The following is a 17,720-nucleotide window of genomic DNA, read 5'->3' as shown; positions in this document are numbered from 1 at the left end:
ATTTTAGCGACCTTGAAAGGATGGAAGGCTGAATCAACCTTGAGCTGGTCAGGATCAAACTGCCAGCAGTAGGCAGATTTAGCCTGCAATAGCAATAGGCATAGTAATTAGAATTATATTCAGCGTCATAGTGCTTTACATAGCAATAGCACTGAGACTTATATACCACTTCATAGTGCTTTACATAGCAATAGCACTTAGACTTATATACCACTTCATAGTGCTTTATAGCAATAGCAATAGCACTTAGATTTACATACCACTTCACGGTGCTTTATAGCCCTCTCTAAGTGGTTTACAGAGTCAGCCTATTGCCTCCCAACAATCTGGGTCCTCATTTTACTGACCTCAGAAGGATGGAAGGCTAAGTCAACCTTGAGCTGGTCAGGATCGGACTTCTGGCAGTCTGCAGAATTAGCCTGCAATATTGCATTCTAACCACTGTGCCACCAGGACTAAAATAAAGTCAATGGAGAAGCCACCAGCAAGTTGCAAGTTGTAGTTATGTGAGACTGCACTTAACAAGTGCATCATGTAGTGACAGAGTTACCAGTCCCAATTGCGGGTGATAGGTGAGAACTATTTGCACACTTTGAGCTAGACATCCACCAACTTTGGGACTGATGGCCACCATTGAAATAAGCCTGACAGCTAGCATATATAGCAGGGGTGTCCAACCTTGGCACCTTTAAGACCTGTGGACTTCAAGAATTCCACAGCCAGCCAGCCAGGCTGGGGAATTCTGGGAGTTGAAGTCTACAGGTCTTAAGTTGCCAAGGTTGGTCAGTCATGATATATATGATGCTCCCGGCATGCCTTCATCCATTTTTATGCGCGGAAAGGCACATTTTCAAACACAGCAATGGGGTGCCATCATCCACTATATATTTGTTTTCTAAGAATGTCTATGTGGCCCAGGATGCAAACAACCACTGCTGGAAATATTTAATTCAGAGGTTTATTTTAAAAGTTTAAAGGCCGACAGCAATAGCACTTAGCAATAGCACTTAGACTTATATACTGCTTCACAGTGCTTTTACAGCCCCCTCTAAGTGGTTTTACAGTGTCAGCCTATTGCCATCAAAAATCTAGGTCCTCATTTTACCGACCTCGGAAGAATGAAAGGCTGCATCAACCTTGAGCCTGGTGAGATTCGAACTGCCAAATTGCACCATCACAACTCTTAGGATAGGATAGGATAGGATAGGGTAGGGTAGGGTAGGATAGGGAACTTGGCAGAGAGCAAGGGAGATGTTTGTTATCACACTGTTATCCAAAAGCAATCCCCACTTTAGTGTTGGGTGTGTGTGCATGTGTCTCTGAAGCTCTAAGATACCTGACTGTTTGTATTACCATTTTTCATAAGCAGAGAAAACCTTATAGCTAAATCTATAGGCAATTCTCCCTCAACCTCAATTACAACTGCCACTTGAAAAATCATATCCTTTGTTAGAAGCAATTTTCCCTGAAAATTATGCATTTTATTCAAGTGCTTCTTCTTTTGGTACTCTTCGTTCCCTAAGCATCTATTTCCGTATGCATACCTTGATCAAAGCTGTACGGTGGAACCTTGGAAGTTGTGAGAGAAAACAGACAGATAATTGCTTTCCCCTTTGTCTTGCAAAATAGACTGGTTTGTATTCAAAATGCGAGCCACAACAATGTATGGATGCTTGAATGCGTGCTCAGCTAACAGCTTTTGGAAGCCTCCCTACAGAAAAAGGAAATCTGAATTATAGGGAGTCCTCAAATTACGAAGACAATGGAGCCCCAAACTTCTGTTGGGAAGGGAGACAGTTGTTTAGGGAGTTTTGCCCCATTTCATGACCTTTCTTAGCAGTTGTTAAGTGAATCACTGCAGTTGTTAAGTTATTCACGCAGTTGTTAAGTGAATTAGGCTTTGCTTGTCAGAAGCAGTGGTGGTATTCTACCAGTTTGGCCCGGTTCTGCCGAGCCGATAGCAGCAATGAGTAGTGGAGACCGAACCAGTTCTCTCCACTGCTCTGCTGTTGGGCCCACCCACCCACCTGGGCTCCCATACTCACCTTTATCCTCTGAATTTGAAGCGCAGCTGCTTTGCGCGGCACAGAAGAATGCCACGTGGCAGCTGCTGAAGCGACCGGGATCGTGCAAGCTTGCAGGAGGCAAGTTAGAACACCTCTATGCCTGTGCAAAGTGCATGTTTGGCACATGCACGCATGTAAAGTGTGTGCACGTGCGCAAAATGTGCCCACCAAGCCACGCCCACCGAACCAGGGATTAAAAATATTTGAATCCCACCACTGGTCAGAAGGTGTTGTGGTTAGCCAGCAGCAGATGCAGATGGCTGAGGAGAGCGAGGACTCTGATTAGGGGCCAGGACCATCAGGGAATGAACTGCTACCTTCAAAGATTGTGGGGGCTGGCAGCAGTGATGAGGAGGTTCCCGAGGAGCCTGTGCCAAATGCGCATGCACGAAGGATTACTTGGAGGAAAGAATAATTACAGCAGCACAGGCCCCTCCCTCAAGAGGATAAAAGCCAGGTTTGAAAAAGTGTTCTTTGCAGAAAGCAAAGAAGCTCTTAAACTCAACTGGTGGACATCTTAGTTCGTGTTTGGAGGATTTTGTAAATTAGTTCTTATCTCTGAGTTTTTGGCAGCCTTGACAAACAACTTGGCAAGGCTTTTTCTTGTCGGAGTTAATTAGTGGAAAGCAGCCTTCAGAACAGAATTCATTATTAAACCTTAAAAGGTGGGGGCTGCTGCCTTTGTCTGTGTTTGCTCTTTGGGAACCTGGTTGGGTCAGAACAGAAGGTCGTAAAAGGTGATCACATGATCACCCGGGACATTGCAACCATCATAAATATGAGTCAGCTGTCAAGGCTCTGAATTTTGATCATGTAACCATGGGGATGCTGCAATGGTTGTAAGTGTGGAAAAATTGTCATAAATCACTTTTTTCAATGCTGTTGTAACTTCAAACGGTCACTAAATGAATTGTTGTAAGTGGAGGACTACCAGTATTCAAGCTTTTATTTGCACCATGGTGAATTTGAGAGGGACAAAATTGCCTGACAATTATTCATAGGGGAAAAAGCTGTGAAGAGTGAGAGCCAAAAAATAACTTTCTGTGTATCAGATGTACTTAAGATGTATCTATTAGGTCCTTCATCTCTGTCTTCTATAAAAGGGTACTTATTTTTAGAAGTAGAAAACAAGGAGAAGAGAAAACACGTACTTATTCTGTTCTACTTGGCATTAATAATGTTATGATTGTGTTCATCTTTCATCTCTCATTACAAAAGGTTCCTGTTTATTTGTCTCCCTCACAGAAAATGTAGACTCGTCTCTGACTACTGAGATGCTTAGGGACAAAAAAATCAAATATATTGAGATCTCTGCACTTATGATTTCAGAACAAAATTAGAAGGTTTATTTATTTAAAAGGACAAGAACGCAGTATGCCTCTATGCAATGCAAAGTACATAAGTATGAAATAGTACATTTTAGATGGTAGACATAATCCTCAATGAAACACTGCCAACAGATGGCAGATCTTCTCTGCCCTATGGCATAGCATACCTGCTGATATTCAGATGGGCCTGACCTTGGTGGCCTTCATAAGGCTTGAAAATCTGGGTTTCTCCTGGCATTGAGCTAGGATGTTGGTCTAAGAGAATAACTTTTGATACATATCACAGAATATCACAGTCGGAAGGAACTTTGGAGGTCTTCTGCTCAAGCAGGAGATCCTAAATCATTTTAGACAAGTGATGTCCAACGTCTTCTTAAAAACATCCATTGATGGGGCACCCACAACTTCTGAAGACAAGCTGTTCTTACTATGTCCTTACTATTCTTTTTATGTTTTATTACTTTATTACGTTTAAATGGGCATGGCTAGTCTAGTGAAGAGAAGGACCAGGGGAGATATGATAGCAGTCACCTAATATTTGAGGGGTTGCCACAGAGAGGAGGGGGGGGGGTCAAGCTAATTTCCAAAGCATCTGAAAGCTAGACAAGGAATAATGGATGGAACTGAACAAGGAGAGATTCAACCTGAAAATAAGGAGAAATTTTCTGACAGTGAGAGCAATTAAACCAATGGAACAGAAGTTGCCTTTGGAAGTTATGGGAGCTTCATCACTGGAAGCTTTCAAGAAGAGACTGGACTGCCACCTGTCAGAAATGGTGTAGGATCTGCTTGGGCAGGGGGTTGGACTAGATGACCTACAAGGTCCCTTTCTACTCTGTTAATCTGTTAAAAAATCTCTTCTAGACAATTATAGATCCCACAGTCACAGTTTGCAAGCTGGGCAGTCACATAAACTGATGAAATGCATGCATATACAGTGTAAAACTTTAGGTGCCCTTTGCATGTGAGAAAATGCAAAGGGCACAACAATTAAATCCACAAGCACATGGAACTGGTTTTTTTTAATTTCATATTCCCTCTTAAGGAAATTGTATGGATTAATTTATCCACAACATATATCAAGTTATTAAAGAATATCCTGCAGGATTTTTTTTTCACTAGCTCATAATCTGAATATTTCCTTAGATAGAAGTTCTATAGTTTTAGATGTCTGTCAAACCTTTTGGCAGTTCTAATAAACTCTGCAATACCCTTTATCTTAAAGGGATGTCATTCATTGGCAAGAAATCAGTAATTCTTTGTTTTTGGAGAAAACAGGTAAATTTTACACAACTTCTGAGTCAACTACCATCAAATTTTCTACAAAGAGATTTGGAAGGGGTTAAATGTCGCTCTCTGCTTTGATTCTTCTTCATATGATCTTTTTGTGTTCATGTCTAGATCTGGCAGAATGTGAAACAGGCTGGACTAAATTTCAAGGTAACTGCTACAAGCATTTTGAAGAGAAACTCACCTGGATGGAGGCAGAGAAACTATGCAGAAAACATCAATCCCACCTGAGCAGTATCATCACACCTGAAGAGCAAGAATTCGTGAACAGTAAGTATGGCAACTTGACATTTCTTTAAAAAAATAAAAATACCCCAAAACCAATGAACTTCTAGGATTACAACACTGATACAGAATACAGTACTAATTCTGAATTTCACTTAGGAGAAATGGGTTGTCTAGATAGATTGACTTTTCATGTCTCAGCCTTTAAGTGATTTAAGTATTTTAATAGACTGCATCAGTGCTATTGTATATTATGATCATGAAATGTAGTGCACAAAAGCTGTGTTAAAATCAAAGTTGGCAATATTTCAGTGGACGGAGCCACAAGTTAATCTATCAACCTATTTATCTCTTGTATTTCCATTTTAGTAATCTTTTCAGTTGCATTATATTCCAAATTTTCAAATTCTATTTCAAAACGAAATGTAATATTTTATTCATGTTCTAATCCACCCAAAGAATTTCAGTAAGTAATTAGATGCATTGTAAATGTGCTAAATATATCACCATTCAGTTGATATTCAGTAATTATTATGGGACAAGCTAGATTGGACTAGACTTTAGGTTCTTAAACTGTGATATGTAAATTGCTGGCAGTCTCTGTGATATGTAAATTGCTGGCAGTCTACTTTTCTGGAGGGAAGTGTTTGAGATTCTTTTTAATCTAAGTATTGAATGTCTTTTGAATATCCAAACAACTTGAAATTATATAAGTTATTAGTTTTATTTACTATGGAAAATTGAAGTATGTAAAACTTTGGGGGGTGTCATAAATTCATCATTAATAACAAATTTGGGCTTTAATGTCTTGCATTCATTTCATCCATTTTTCCCTTGCTTTTTTCAGTCTATTTGAATGTTGCTTATTGAATTCATAAATTTTTCACTTTAGAAATAAAAACTGCGTGGAAATTTGATAGATCACTAAAACAGCTAAAATAGTTGTATGTCTTCACTCTATATTAACATTGATCAAGCAGCAAAACATGCATTTCAGAGCTTAATTTTTATTTATTTTAAAAAGAATGTCAAACTTGATAATAAGATGGGAGGCTATGAAATCTCTCACATAAATAGAATATAGAAGCCATGGGAGCCCAATTAAAACTTCACAATTAGCAAGTAGATTAGGTTTAGAGAAATCAATAATTTCTAAGTAAAGTATAACAAGAAAGGTTCCCAAAATATATGCAATTACAAGAAAGAAAAGAAAATACCTAGTAGTTTATAATAAAATATGCCAGAAAAGTTAAGAATATATGCATTTGACCTTGCAGTTGATTTTTTTTTAATAAAATGGTTCTGGATATTAGGTACTTTAGTACACCTTTGGGCTATATGATACCGTATGAGGATGTCTGTTTTTTTTTTTTCTATTAAAAAAACCATACCATTTAAAGAGACCTTTCATTTATTGATAATGAAAAATGGACCATTTTAGAAAACTATTTGATATGGATGTAATGGTGTGCTAGAGGTCTGTAAATCATTCACAATGTAATTTGGATTTTCAAATGGATTCAAAGACCTGACTTGACCTAATTCAGACTTCTGAAATAATTTGGCACAAGTGCTTTTCCCCAGATGCAAAAGGCCCCTGAATTGCCGATTAAGATCCAAATCAATTCAGAGGCATCCAATTTGAAGCTTCAGATCAATTCAGATTCCAATTGACTAGTCGTGTTTCTAAACTGATGGTTTGCATAGACCCATGGTTTACAATTCATAAGAACATCTAGAAGCTTCCATCTGGGTGTTCAGCACCCACCCCATAAAGCCAGCTGGGTATGCCTGTAAAACTGAGTCTTTTGATCACTGTTCCCAATCTGTGGTACTCATTACTGAGCCTCAGTGGCACATAAAGGGGTATATACGGTAAGTCTAAGTGCTATTGCTATTACTCATCTGTTCAAATTCTTGCCAATGCTGACTCAGAAAATGAAAATCTGGTTTGAACAAACCAGTGTTAATCATCATTGATTTTGCTGGGAGAAAATCAATCTTTTACAGGGATCCATAGTAGCTTTTTAATACTCATAGAAAAAATAAATATGAAACTATTTTAAGAAAATGAGTAATGACTGAAGTCAGGCACAATTAGTTTACCACAGTTTTATCACTGGGCAAGTCATTGCTCTTTAGGCATAAGAAGAAGAGGAAATCATTATTTGAAGAAAGAAATTTTACTTGGTCTTATTTATCCAAGGAGGCTCAGGCTATATCATACAATTATCCCCATTTTTAAAAAAAACCTCTCCATAGTCCTGGAGGCTTTCCGGAGAGGGCAACCAATTTAAGCTTGTGAGTTTCTGAAATGACTGGAGTTTTCTTCTGCAGTAACTGGCAGACAAGAAAAGTAAGGTCAGAACATCTGGTTAGAAGAAAAACCAAACCTGCCAACAAAACTCCATGGATGTCTCCAGGAGAGAGATGATCTGAGCTTGAAAAAGTCTCTGAACTCTTTCAAAATTATTCCACCTTGCTTGTTGTTTTGAAAAATAAAAGTAGGATCCAGTTGTGTATCCTGTTAATTAACATTCAGCTTGACTCTTCTCCCCACCAAAAAAGACTGTGTATCAGAAATGAAGGTTTATGGAGATTCTCAGTCATCCAGGCCATGGTTTCCCCAAAGGTGCTTTTTCAAGAGGCAACTGGACTTCCTGTTTTTTCTTTGAAGACATTTTGCAAAGCTTCTCAGATGAGAAGCAAAACATCTTCCAAGAAAAACCAGAAAGTCCAGTTGCCTCTTGAAAAAGCACCTTTGGGACAATAATAAAGGTCTTGTATCAATTTTGATGTTCCAAAGCATCTTTTTGTATTGAATTTGAAGTGCTCCTTAGTTTAGTTTGAATCTTGCTCTTAGGCTCCAAGTCCAGAGACTCATCCTCTGCCTCCAAATAAACCAGCATTCATTGTTAATTTCTCTTTCTCTGTATGTTATCTAGGCAATGCACAGAACTACCAGTGGGTTGGGCTAAGTGACCGAGCTGTAGAAGATGACTTTCGCTGGTCTGATGGACATTCTCTTGTAAGTTAAACTCTGGAAGATATCAAATATAGAGATGTTTCTGGACTGTTGGGAAATCAATGCTTCAGAAATCCAAGAATCCAACAGGATTCTTATTATTTGGGGACTGCCAATATGAGAAAACACTATACGGACAGGACAGGAGGAAGTATGGGAAATAGAGCTATGTTTGTAGCATTGATACAAATCACCCTTCTTACTCTAGAAGTACAATATATTAGCCAAGTCCCCAGATCTTCCTAGAGCAGCCCAAAGTCTTAGCAATAACTTACAGAACCAACCAAATAATTATTTTTAATGTTACAGGAGGGAAATGATTAAATATGCAGGGGGTAATGTTACTCATGGTGTCTTTCCATTTTTACTAATATTGAGAGGGCGACCAAATTAAATCAGTATTGATTTTGGCTCCATCTTTAATCTTAGAAATGCCCCCTTTAGAATGTAGCCCTCAGACACCAAAATAATCCATGGTCCAAAAAAGAGGTTGGGTATCTCAAAGCAGATGGATTAGGCATTTTCCTTAATTAAAATTCCTTTCTTCCTCAAAAGTTGCTTGTGAGGCTTGGTGGGAAAAATACAGAGCTACCTAGCAAGCAGATTATGACCCTCAAATTCCAGCGTTATAGGGCAAAAGCACTTTATGGGAAAGCTGCAACTGCTTCTAACTTTTAAAAAAATGGAGAACTGTGAAAGATCTCATGACTTCTTTCCTCAAAAGCATAGGTACAGTATATGTGGTACCTTGCTCAATAGTAATAACTGTGAGAGAGATCTCGCAGTCCTAGTGGACAACCATTTAAGTATGAACCAGGCATGTGCTGCAGCTGCCAAAAAAGCCAACACAATTCTAGACTGCATAAACAGAGGTATAGAATCAAGATCACATGAAGTGTTAATACTACTTTATCATGCCTTAGTAAGGCCACACTTGGAATACTGCATCCAGTTTTGGTCGCCACGATGTAAAAAAGATTTGGAGACTCTAGAAAGCAACAAAGTACAGAGCAACAAAGATGATTAGGGGACTGGAGGCTAAAACATAGAACGGTTGTTGAAATTGGGTATGTCTAGTTTGATGAAAAGAAGGACTAGAGATGACATGATAGCAGTGTTGTAATATCTGAGGGGTTGCCACAAAGAAGAGGGAGTCAAGCTATTCTCCAAAGCACCTGAGGGAAGGACAAAAAGCAATGGGTGGAAACTAATCAAGGAGAGAAGTAATCCAGAACTAAGGAGAAATTTCCTGATAGTTAGAACAATTAACCAGTGGAACAAGTTGCCTCCAGAAGTTGTGAATGCTCCAACACTGGAAGTTTTTAAGAAGAGATTGGATAACCATTGTCTGAAATGGTATAGAGTTTCCTGCCTAAGCTGGGGGTTGGACTAGAAGACCTCCAAGGTCCCTTCCAAATCTGTTATGCTATGCTATGCTATGCTATGCTATGCTATGCTATGCTATTCAACTTTGTTCCTTCTCCCCTTGCCCTCCCCCCATTTCATCTGGCTCTCTATTTTACTCCAGATCTTTTTCTCTCTTTCCTTAGCAATATGAGAACTGGCGACCTAACCAGCCGGATAACTTTTTTGCCAAAGACGAAGACTGCGTGGTTATGATCTGGCATGAGAAAGGGGAATGGAATGATGTGCCATGCAATTACCACCTCCCGTTCACTTGCAAGAAAGGAACAGGTGAGGCTCAATGTCCTGTGCAAAAGGTCTTACAGCCCATTCAAGCAATCCAAGACTACGACTGCAAAAAGGCTTGCATCTCAGCAGTCAAGATCCTGAGGGCAGAATAGTAAGCCACTGTCAGGGCTGAGCAATGATTAAGGGTGCTAAGCAGTGAGGCAAGAACTTGAGGAGAAGGACATGGCACATCCAAGGACAGGCTGTCCCAGCAGCTGAAAATGAAATATTGAAAGCTGCTGGCTCTGTTCCAACACATGCTAATCATAACCAGTTGTAGAAAACAGGCCTCTTGGAAGCAATAATTCATTCTAAGGATATTGCTACAAGCGCTACATTCATGGGCCTCTTCCAGGTAATTTAACATGTCTTCATTTTGGACTTCTCCAGGGTACATGCATTTCTCAGGTACAATTCTCTGCCTGCTTCATGCCTTGTGTGATCTTTGTTCTTCTTTCTGGGATGACAGTTTGAGAAGATTATAATCCATGTCTCCTGGAGTTAATAAAGAAAGGCCATAGCACATTTCCCAAGCTGTAGTTTCTGGCCTAATGTTGCAATCAGCACCACATAGCTGGGTCTAGTCTTTACTTAAATGTCCTACGATGCTTCCACACCACATTGAATTATGACACTATGGGAAATTGAAGCATAACCATTTGCTGCAGTGCTACTAGTTCTCGGGCCGTTGTTTCCCTAAGTCTCTCTCAAGCCACTCCTGATCTTATTTGTAATATCTAAGGATCTTCTTCTGTAAAAGTCACGTTATTCTTACCACTGACTCAATTCCCACTGGAGTGCCTTATCACTTCAAAGTTGCCCTGATACTTTGGTATACAGCTAAATATTATCCTGTTTGCCTTCAAGTGGCAAGATCAGATCAAAAACCAGCACAATGCACTTGTGGTAAGGTTAGTGGGCCAAACCACAATTCTAAAACAAGGCCAGAGGTTGAAACATAAACATGAAAAATTACAATTTTCTGGGTTAAGCTGCAAGACAATCAGACGTTCCAAGAAACTAAGATGGTTTAGAGTCCAGACACAAAGTCATATTGATACTATACATTTTCAAGCCTTTGACTGTGTTTATATGGTCTGCTGCATTCTGATGATCAGACATTTTAATGACAGTAGCAGCTAGGAGCATTCTATTAGCTTTGAGCAGAAAGCAATTTTTAAAAATGTCCTTTTCTTCCCCAGTTGCTTGTGGAGATCCTCCTGCAGTTGAGAATGCCAGGCACTTTGGCAAGAAGAAAGATCGCTATGAGATCAATGCTATGGTGCGCTACCAGTGCAGTCAGGGTTACCTACAGCGCAATGTGCCCATCATCCGATGCCAATCAAATGGACAGTGGGAAGAGCCTCGGATAGCCTGTATAGACCGTACGTAAGGTTTTCTAATGAACTTTCAGCATTTGTACCCTTTCCCTTATAATCAATAGAAGGAGGGTATAGTAGCCCAAAGAGAGAGTGGTGCAGTGACCTAGAGGTGGAGCTCTTACCTCCCAATCAGGAGGCTGTGAGTTCGATTCTAGGTAGAGGCAGATATTTCATTCTCTGGGCACAATGAGAATATATGTGCTGAATAAAACTCTACATTAGCGACAGGAAAGGCATCCAGCCAGTAAACACTGTGCTAGCTCCATTCAGTTGCTCAGACTCCACCCTGGAAAGGATTATGGGGGGTCGTTAAAAGAAGATGATGATGATAGCAGCCCAAATGGAAATTTACAATAATATTGATTCAACTGGATTAGATATAGGCATGATGTTAATTAATTAAATTTTCTGGGTTTGTATTAGCTTGGTTTACAAATCAAATGGGTTAGTTCTGACTAGCCAGCTAGCATGTGACCATCTATATTAAGTATTTCTGGATTTTAAAAAAAGGAGGGGAGGTAAAGTTTGGGTATTATTTGCCTGGGGTGACTCAGTGAAGTAGACGACTAGGGAGAAAATAAAGTAGAAGGAGACATACTGTCTTTCCTCCTGATAGAGTTAGAGCTGCAGCAGATTCCTTGCTTCTCTTGATCCTGTTCACACTATTTGTATGAACCACCTACTCATTTGTAATGTTCTTTTAATTAGGAGGGAAATCCCTGAAAGACTTTCCACAAATGAGATGTAAACCTGCTTTCAATTAAGACAATGCCTGTGCTGCTACAAAGCATCCCTCGTGTACCAAGTTTCTGTTCCACCTTTTCTTTCCTTGTTAGCAGCGATCAGATGATTCATTCTAACATCCATGCTGCTCCACAGAACCTCTCCCTACATGGGGAAATGCTCTTGACAGTAGCTTTAACATTACAAAGATTACGGACTCAAAACATCTCCTAGAAAAGCTGGACTGCAAGGGCTGGCTGGTAATGGAGCACTGAGCCCTTTAATTAACTAAAGGATTGCCAATAGTTGGCAAGGTCTTCTTGGACAACATGTGGTCCTCAGCAAATTTCTATAAATCTTGGGTTTCTCAGAATTGTACAAGAACAGAGCAAGTAGAGGAACTCGCAAGACAGGATGAGTATAAATTAAAGAGGGGTGAAAGTAGTGGCTTCCAGGGGTTTGGAATTCAACCTTTCAGCTCAGCCAACTGGTCAGTGGTAGAAAAATGTGAAGTTCCAGTGCAAGCTCTTCATTCTCCACACCGTATCCTCAACATTTCCTGGAATGGTCATGTAAGCACATATTGCGCATCGCATGGCCATCCCAAAACACATCCGAAAAGATGGATGTAAGGAATAAGACTCCAAACTGAATCAGAAATCGGTTTGCTAACACATGCAATATGGCATTTTGGAGAAGAACAAAGGCAGGAGGTTCCTTCTCGACAAGATAAAAGCCTGATCTTTTGGTGCATGGGTTTGTTTTGGACAAACCAAGAGGCAAAGAAGAAAAGTGGTCCTAAGCTGCAGGACTTGGTCATTTTCCTGCTCAATTCGTGCATTTTTTTTCTTTTCTTCAAACGTTGCACACACAGAGGTCAACGTAAGATTGCTGTTGAATGTGCGTGAGAGAGTGCATATGCACCCTTGAATCACTGTCCACTCCTGATAATTATGTCTGGACAAGTCCCTGCAGTATTCCGGGCAAAATTTTGCAGAGTGCTTTCCTATTGCCTCTACCTCCCTGGAGCTGAAAGAGAAGGTCTGGCCCAAGGTCACCCAGCTAATTTTGTGTCTAAAGTAAGAGTAGAATTCATGGTATCTACCTCTACAACAAACTGACTCTCTGTTTGAACAGTATTCTAAGCCAGCTGGAGAATTTGAGCTATACCACAAAACTGTCCAGCCTGTGTGGATCTGTATAATCCGAGTTGGTTCTTTTATTAGAAATGATAGCATAATCTTCTTCATAGAACATAGGGCTGCAGGAGACCTTTGAGGTCTTCTAGTCCACCCCCCTGCTCAAGATAGGAGATCTTATACCATCCCGGTTAAATGGTTCTCCGGTCTACTTTGGAAAACCTCCAGTGATGGAGCACCCACAGGAGACAAGCTATTCCATTGATCAATTGTTCTCATTGTCAGAAAATTCTCCCTTAGTTCTAAGTTGGATCTCTCTTTAACAAGGTTCCACCCATTATTCTTGTCCTGCCCTTGAGTGCTGTGGAAAATAAGCCAATCCCTTCTTCTCAAGTACTCCAAGACAGCTATCATCTTCCCCTAATCCTTTTTTTTTTATAGCCTAAGCATGCCTTAGGGCAGTGATGGCTAACCTTTTCTACTTCGCATGCCAAAAGTGTGTGCGCACGCACGCATGCACGTGCCTGCACCCATGATGCAATGCACACACCCCTGCCCCCCCCGCGCATGCACCGTATACCTCTGCGCATGTCCATGCAACCATCCCTGCACCGTGCGCCTCAGCGCATGCATGCATGGACACCCCCCCGCACATCCCGCTCCCACGGGCATCTCCCCTACGCGCGTCTCCCTGCATGTGCAGCAGACACCCAACAATCAGCTAGCTGGCAGGGAGCACGCACACATGCGCAGTGGGGCTCTTCCGGGCGACCTCTCGCACGCCAGCAGAAATGGCTCTGCGTGCCTCTTCCGGCATGCGTGCCATAGGTTTGTCATCACGGCCTTAGGGGTTAGATTTCAAGGCTCCAAGAAAGTCTTGGCCCATTTTCTATCCTCATCATAAAATGCTGGATGTGGGGGGGAGAGCTCCTGTTTCATTTTAAGCCAGGCGGTCAAAAGATTAAATTTTCCTAACTCTTAATGCTAACAAGGCTTTCATTTACAAACAACTCCCCCTCTCCATCTGGGTCCCTTCAAAAAACTCATCCACAGGACAGGAACAGAATTCTCTCTGGCAGCAGGGCCTGAAATCTGTTTGTGGGAAGGAGGAGTGGAGGGATAGGGAGAATGCAGGACACGACCTGCCCCCCGAATGCATCGAGAAATTGCCCACCCAACTAATACATCAACTCCCGGGGGTCCAAAAGTAAGAAAAAGCACAATTGTGCAAGAGGAAAAAATCTGGCACCATCGTGCGCTCGCCATGGGCAGCCAAAGAGACGACACACTGCAGCCTCGGTGGTGTTTTTCCACAGGGAGAGAGCGAGAGAGCCAGTGGGAGGGAAAATCTCATTCAATCCAACCCAGGACAAGCCAGGCCTGTATAGCTACCATTCCTGAGTAAAGAAGGCCTCCTTTCTTCCCTCTGTCTCCTCCCACAGCCTCTACCTATAAACGCAGACTACACAAAAGAAGCTCGCGGGCTCGATCAAGGACCAATGGAAAGATGACGGCATGATCAACCCTTTCAAGAGAGCAATCGGGGAGCAGAGACAGACAGACAAAGACAGAGAATTTATGGAACAGTTATATTAACAAAATTGATATATTTTTCATTGTTGTTGCTTTTAAGGGGGGAAGTCTCATTATATAAGGAACAATGTGTACATATAAAGAAAAAGAACAAAAAAAAAAAGAAGGGAGAGAGAGGAGGGGGAAACCCTTTGCAAAATAGGAAGCGAACACAATTCCAGCATTTTTTTTAAAAAAAAATAATGATTGTTAGAGCCAACTATCTTTGTGCCTTCATGGGGAAAGGGAAAGGGAGGGTTACAGAGGGTTAAGTTAAATAAATAGATTATTTGGAGGAGGAGGAGGAGGAGGAGGAGGAGGAGGAGGAGGACGATAGGGGGAAATCCTGATTTTTATCTTACAAGAAGCATAATTTTTAAACTGCAGAGTGGACAAGTACTTTTCAAAAGCCCCCCTTTCCACGGATTGCAGCAAAAATCATGGGATTGTTTGGGAACTACAGAGAGAAGCAGAAGCGGGTAAAAGTATTGTTAAGGAGGGGAGGAAAGTCCGGGAAGCTCTTTTTCAGTTCTCCCGAATATACATCACCATCGTTGCAAATGGTGATTGCTTGTTTTGGATATGTTCATTCTTTTAAATAAATGCAAAATGTCAAATCAACGTGTGGAAGTTGAAATTAGCCAGAGCATCAGAGCCGCTCAAATGCAGGTAAGAAGTGGAGGAGGGGGCAGAACAAAACTCCACACCTTACTGCCTTTTTTCAGTTCCAGACCTTCATCCTAGCTGAATCTGATGCTGCATCTCTTCTGACTTGTTCCTCTCCTCCCGCTCCCCATTTTGATTCTGCGGGAACAGGCTGGAAGCAGGCTGGGGCGCATGGCAACACAACTTCATATGCCTATGTTTCTTCTTGCTGCAGTTTTCGTCCCTAGGACACCTAGCAGGCGGAACCAGCTCCCCATCCTGAGATGGCATATTCTCTCTCACAGGGAATGGTGCAGGGCACTTGAGATTCCCTACACCTATTTATATTTTTTAAAATATATATGTGTGTGTGTTATATTAATTGAAAGCAGAGAGGAAACCGAGAGGAGTCGTTTTTACAGTAACTTAAATGGACTTGCCAATGCCTTGGAAATGCTGGTAGTTATTCAGCTTTGGGTATGTGCTCTGTATCCAATGAGGAAGGGGGGCGGGGCTGTGGGAAGAGTACAAAACCTCTTGTACAAAACCAGGAAGAGCTTTTTTTATTTTGCAAAAGAAAAAAAGAAAAAGCCACCCAGGAAAAGAGCCCCAGAATTTTATTTTATCTTTTCTTTTAAAGTCCTGTGCACAAAAAAAAAAAAGCAGCTCTGGAATGAAAAAAGAGCCAAGCCTATTGCTGTCAGTGCTATGGTGAATCCTTGTACAATAAAAATTGTTGTAATTTAACCTGGCTGAGGTGCTATTTGCATGCACTGGGGGAGGAGGGAGATGCACCTGGATGCATGAATGTATTTGATTACATGGACCGCTTGTGGGTGAGTGGTGCGGTGGCCTAGAGGTGGAGCTCTTGCCTCACAATCAGGAGGCTATGAGTTCAATCCTAGGTAGAGGCAGATATTTCATTCTCTGGGCACAATGAACTAAACTCCACACTGGCAACAGGAAGGGCAGCCGGCCAGTAAAAACTCTGCTAGCTCCATTCAGTTGCCCAGACTCCACCCCGCAAGGGATTATGGGGTTATTAAAAGATGATGGTGCACCGCTTGTGGGTATTGTAGGGCAGATCAAATGCCCTGCTTGGTCACATCTAAATGAGACCCCTTAGCTTAGAAGATTCATGTGGAGGTGTGGAGATGACAAGGCCCTTCAAAAGATGCACCTAAAATCAATCGTAATGAGTTGACATTTCTCACTGAAGCCGCTTCCTGTCTTGTACATCCTTTTATAAGTGGGGAGGGGTTTGTAAACATTTAAAAATGCTCATCCATTTGTGTTTGCTTACCTTCCACAGCATAGTGGTAGAAAACTCAGATTTTATAATCCTGAAATTGTAAACAGTCCCAATATCCGAGTGAAACCAGGGGAGTAAATTTAAAGCATGTGGGTGGGGAGAAGGTAACCGAGCGTTTATGACCAAAGTGTAATTAGGAGTCCTTGGTAGTATCTGAGCTTGGTGCTTTTCTTGGTGCATTTCATTACCCAAACTAGGTAACATCATTGGTGCTAGTGGTAGCATCTGATAACATCATCAGGACTAGCACTGATGATGTTGCCTAATTTGGCTAATGAAAACATCCGCAAGAAAACCACCTAGTTCAGAAACCACCAAGGACCCCCTCATTCCATCCTTGAGCTACAAATATTCTCCTTTATTGGTATAAAGCTACTGGGAAAGTAAGCAGGAAAGAGATGAAGATACAATTCTCCAATAGACCCTGTGCTGTCCTACACACAGCAAGGGGGTCAACACCCTTAAACATGGTAATGTCTCCTGCAGTCTGAGGCTGGCTTCAATGGTAAGAAGAGTAAAGCAACCTCTGCAAACGATTTAAATAAAGAGGGTGGTTTAATTTGATTTCAATATTTAGGCAGAGAGTTTCGATCTGGGCTGTAAACAGCAGAGACCTTTCATTAGTTATGATGAATGCAGCTCATTCAAAGTTCCTTCCATCAGCCTTCCAGTTTTTTCCTTTGGCTCCTCCACCTCTCCCCATATTTCCTTTCCACCCCCCTGCCCAATGCATCTCACTTTTCAACACTTTCTTTCCATTCTGCTCCAAAATGCTCAGGATTCATCATGGTTATCCCACTACCCACCTCAGTGCTATTTCTATTTCTGTTCTGGTAGAATCGAATAGGAAAAAAAAGAACTTCTGGAGAAAATTAGGATTGGTTGACGGACAGCTTCAGTAATCAGGATGGCTTATATCCAATTGATATCCAAGTTACTTCTTTGTGGGGATGTCTTCCAAGTTTTATTAGCAGACATCCCAGAGACCCCATCTTTAGACCCCACAAGACAGTGTTCAACTCACATTTGACAATACAAAAGATACGGAAGCAATTGTTCTCCAAAATAATGGTTTGGTTGAATGTCCCAACAGAGTTTTGCTTGTTTGGCATACAAAAACTGACAAAATAACATGGCTTGGTGAGCTGTGTTAATCCAGGTCCGCCCTTACATCAGGATGAATATCAATTGTCAATAATTCTTTGTTTTCTCCTCAAATTGGCCTACCTCTAAACTAGAGGAGGTTTATGTGTAGGGTTTTACAAAGATGAAAATCTGGATTCATACATTACTCCAAGTCATCGTTTTAACTACAGTTCAC

The 17,720-nt window shown here is 41.2% G+C and overlaps 1 protein-coding gene across 1 annotated transcript in view; it reads left to right on the top strand.

Moving 5' to 3' along the window:
* The window catches only part of ACAN (aggrecan), a 70,636-nt gene extending 56,070 nt beyond the window's left edge, over positions 1 to 14,566 (top strand). The window contains exons 14-18 of the mRNA XM_087972770.1: positions 4,796 to 4,954; positions 7,855 to 7,937; positions 9,485 to 9,629; positions 10,829 to 11,011; positions 14,313 to 14,566. Of these exons, the coding sequence (XP_087828896.1) occupies positions 4,796 to 4,954; positions 7,855 to 7,937; positions 9,485 to 9,629; positions 10,829 to 11,011; positions 14,313 to 14,389 (647 nt within the window). The 3' untranslated portion in view covers positions 14,390 to 14,566. The remainder of the gene's footprint in view (positions 1 to 4,795; positions 4,955 to 7,854; positions 7,938 to 9,484; positions 9,630 to 10,828; positions 11,012 to 14,312) is intronic.
* The last annotated feature ends 3,154 nt before the right edge of the window (positions 14,567 to 17,720 follow it).

The sequence above is a fragment of the Notechis scutatus genome, chromosome 11 (assembly GCF_049901735.1).
Source record: "Notechis scutatus isolate UNSWTSFEM ecotype Mainland chromosome 11, rNotScu1.2, whole genome shotgun sequence".
Taxonomy (NCBI): domain Eukaryota; kingdom Metazoa; phylum Chordata; class Lepidosauria; order Squamata; family Elapidae; genus Notechis; species Notechis scutatus.
The sequence above is the reverse complement of the archived record's forward strand: the minus strand, read 5'-3'. Positions and strand labels throughout refer to the sequence as shown.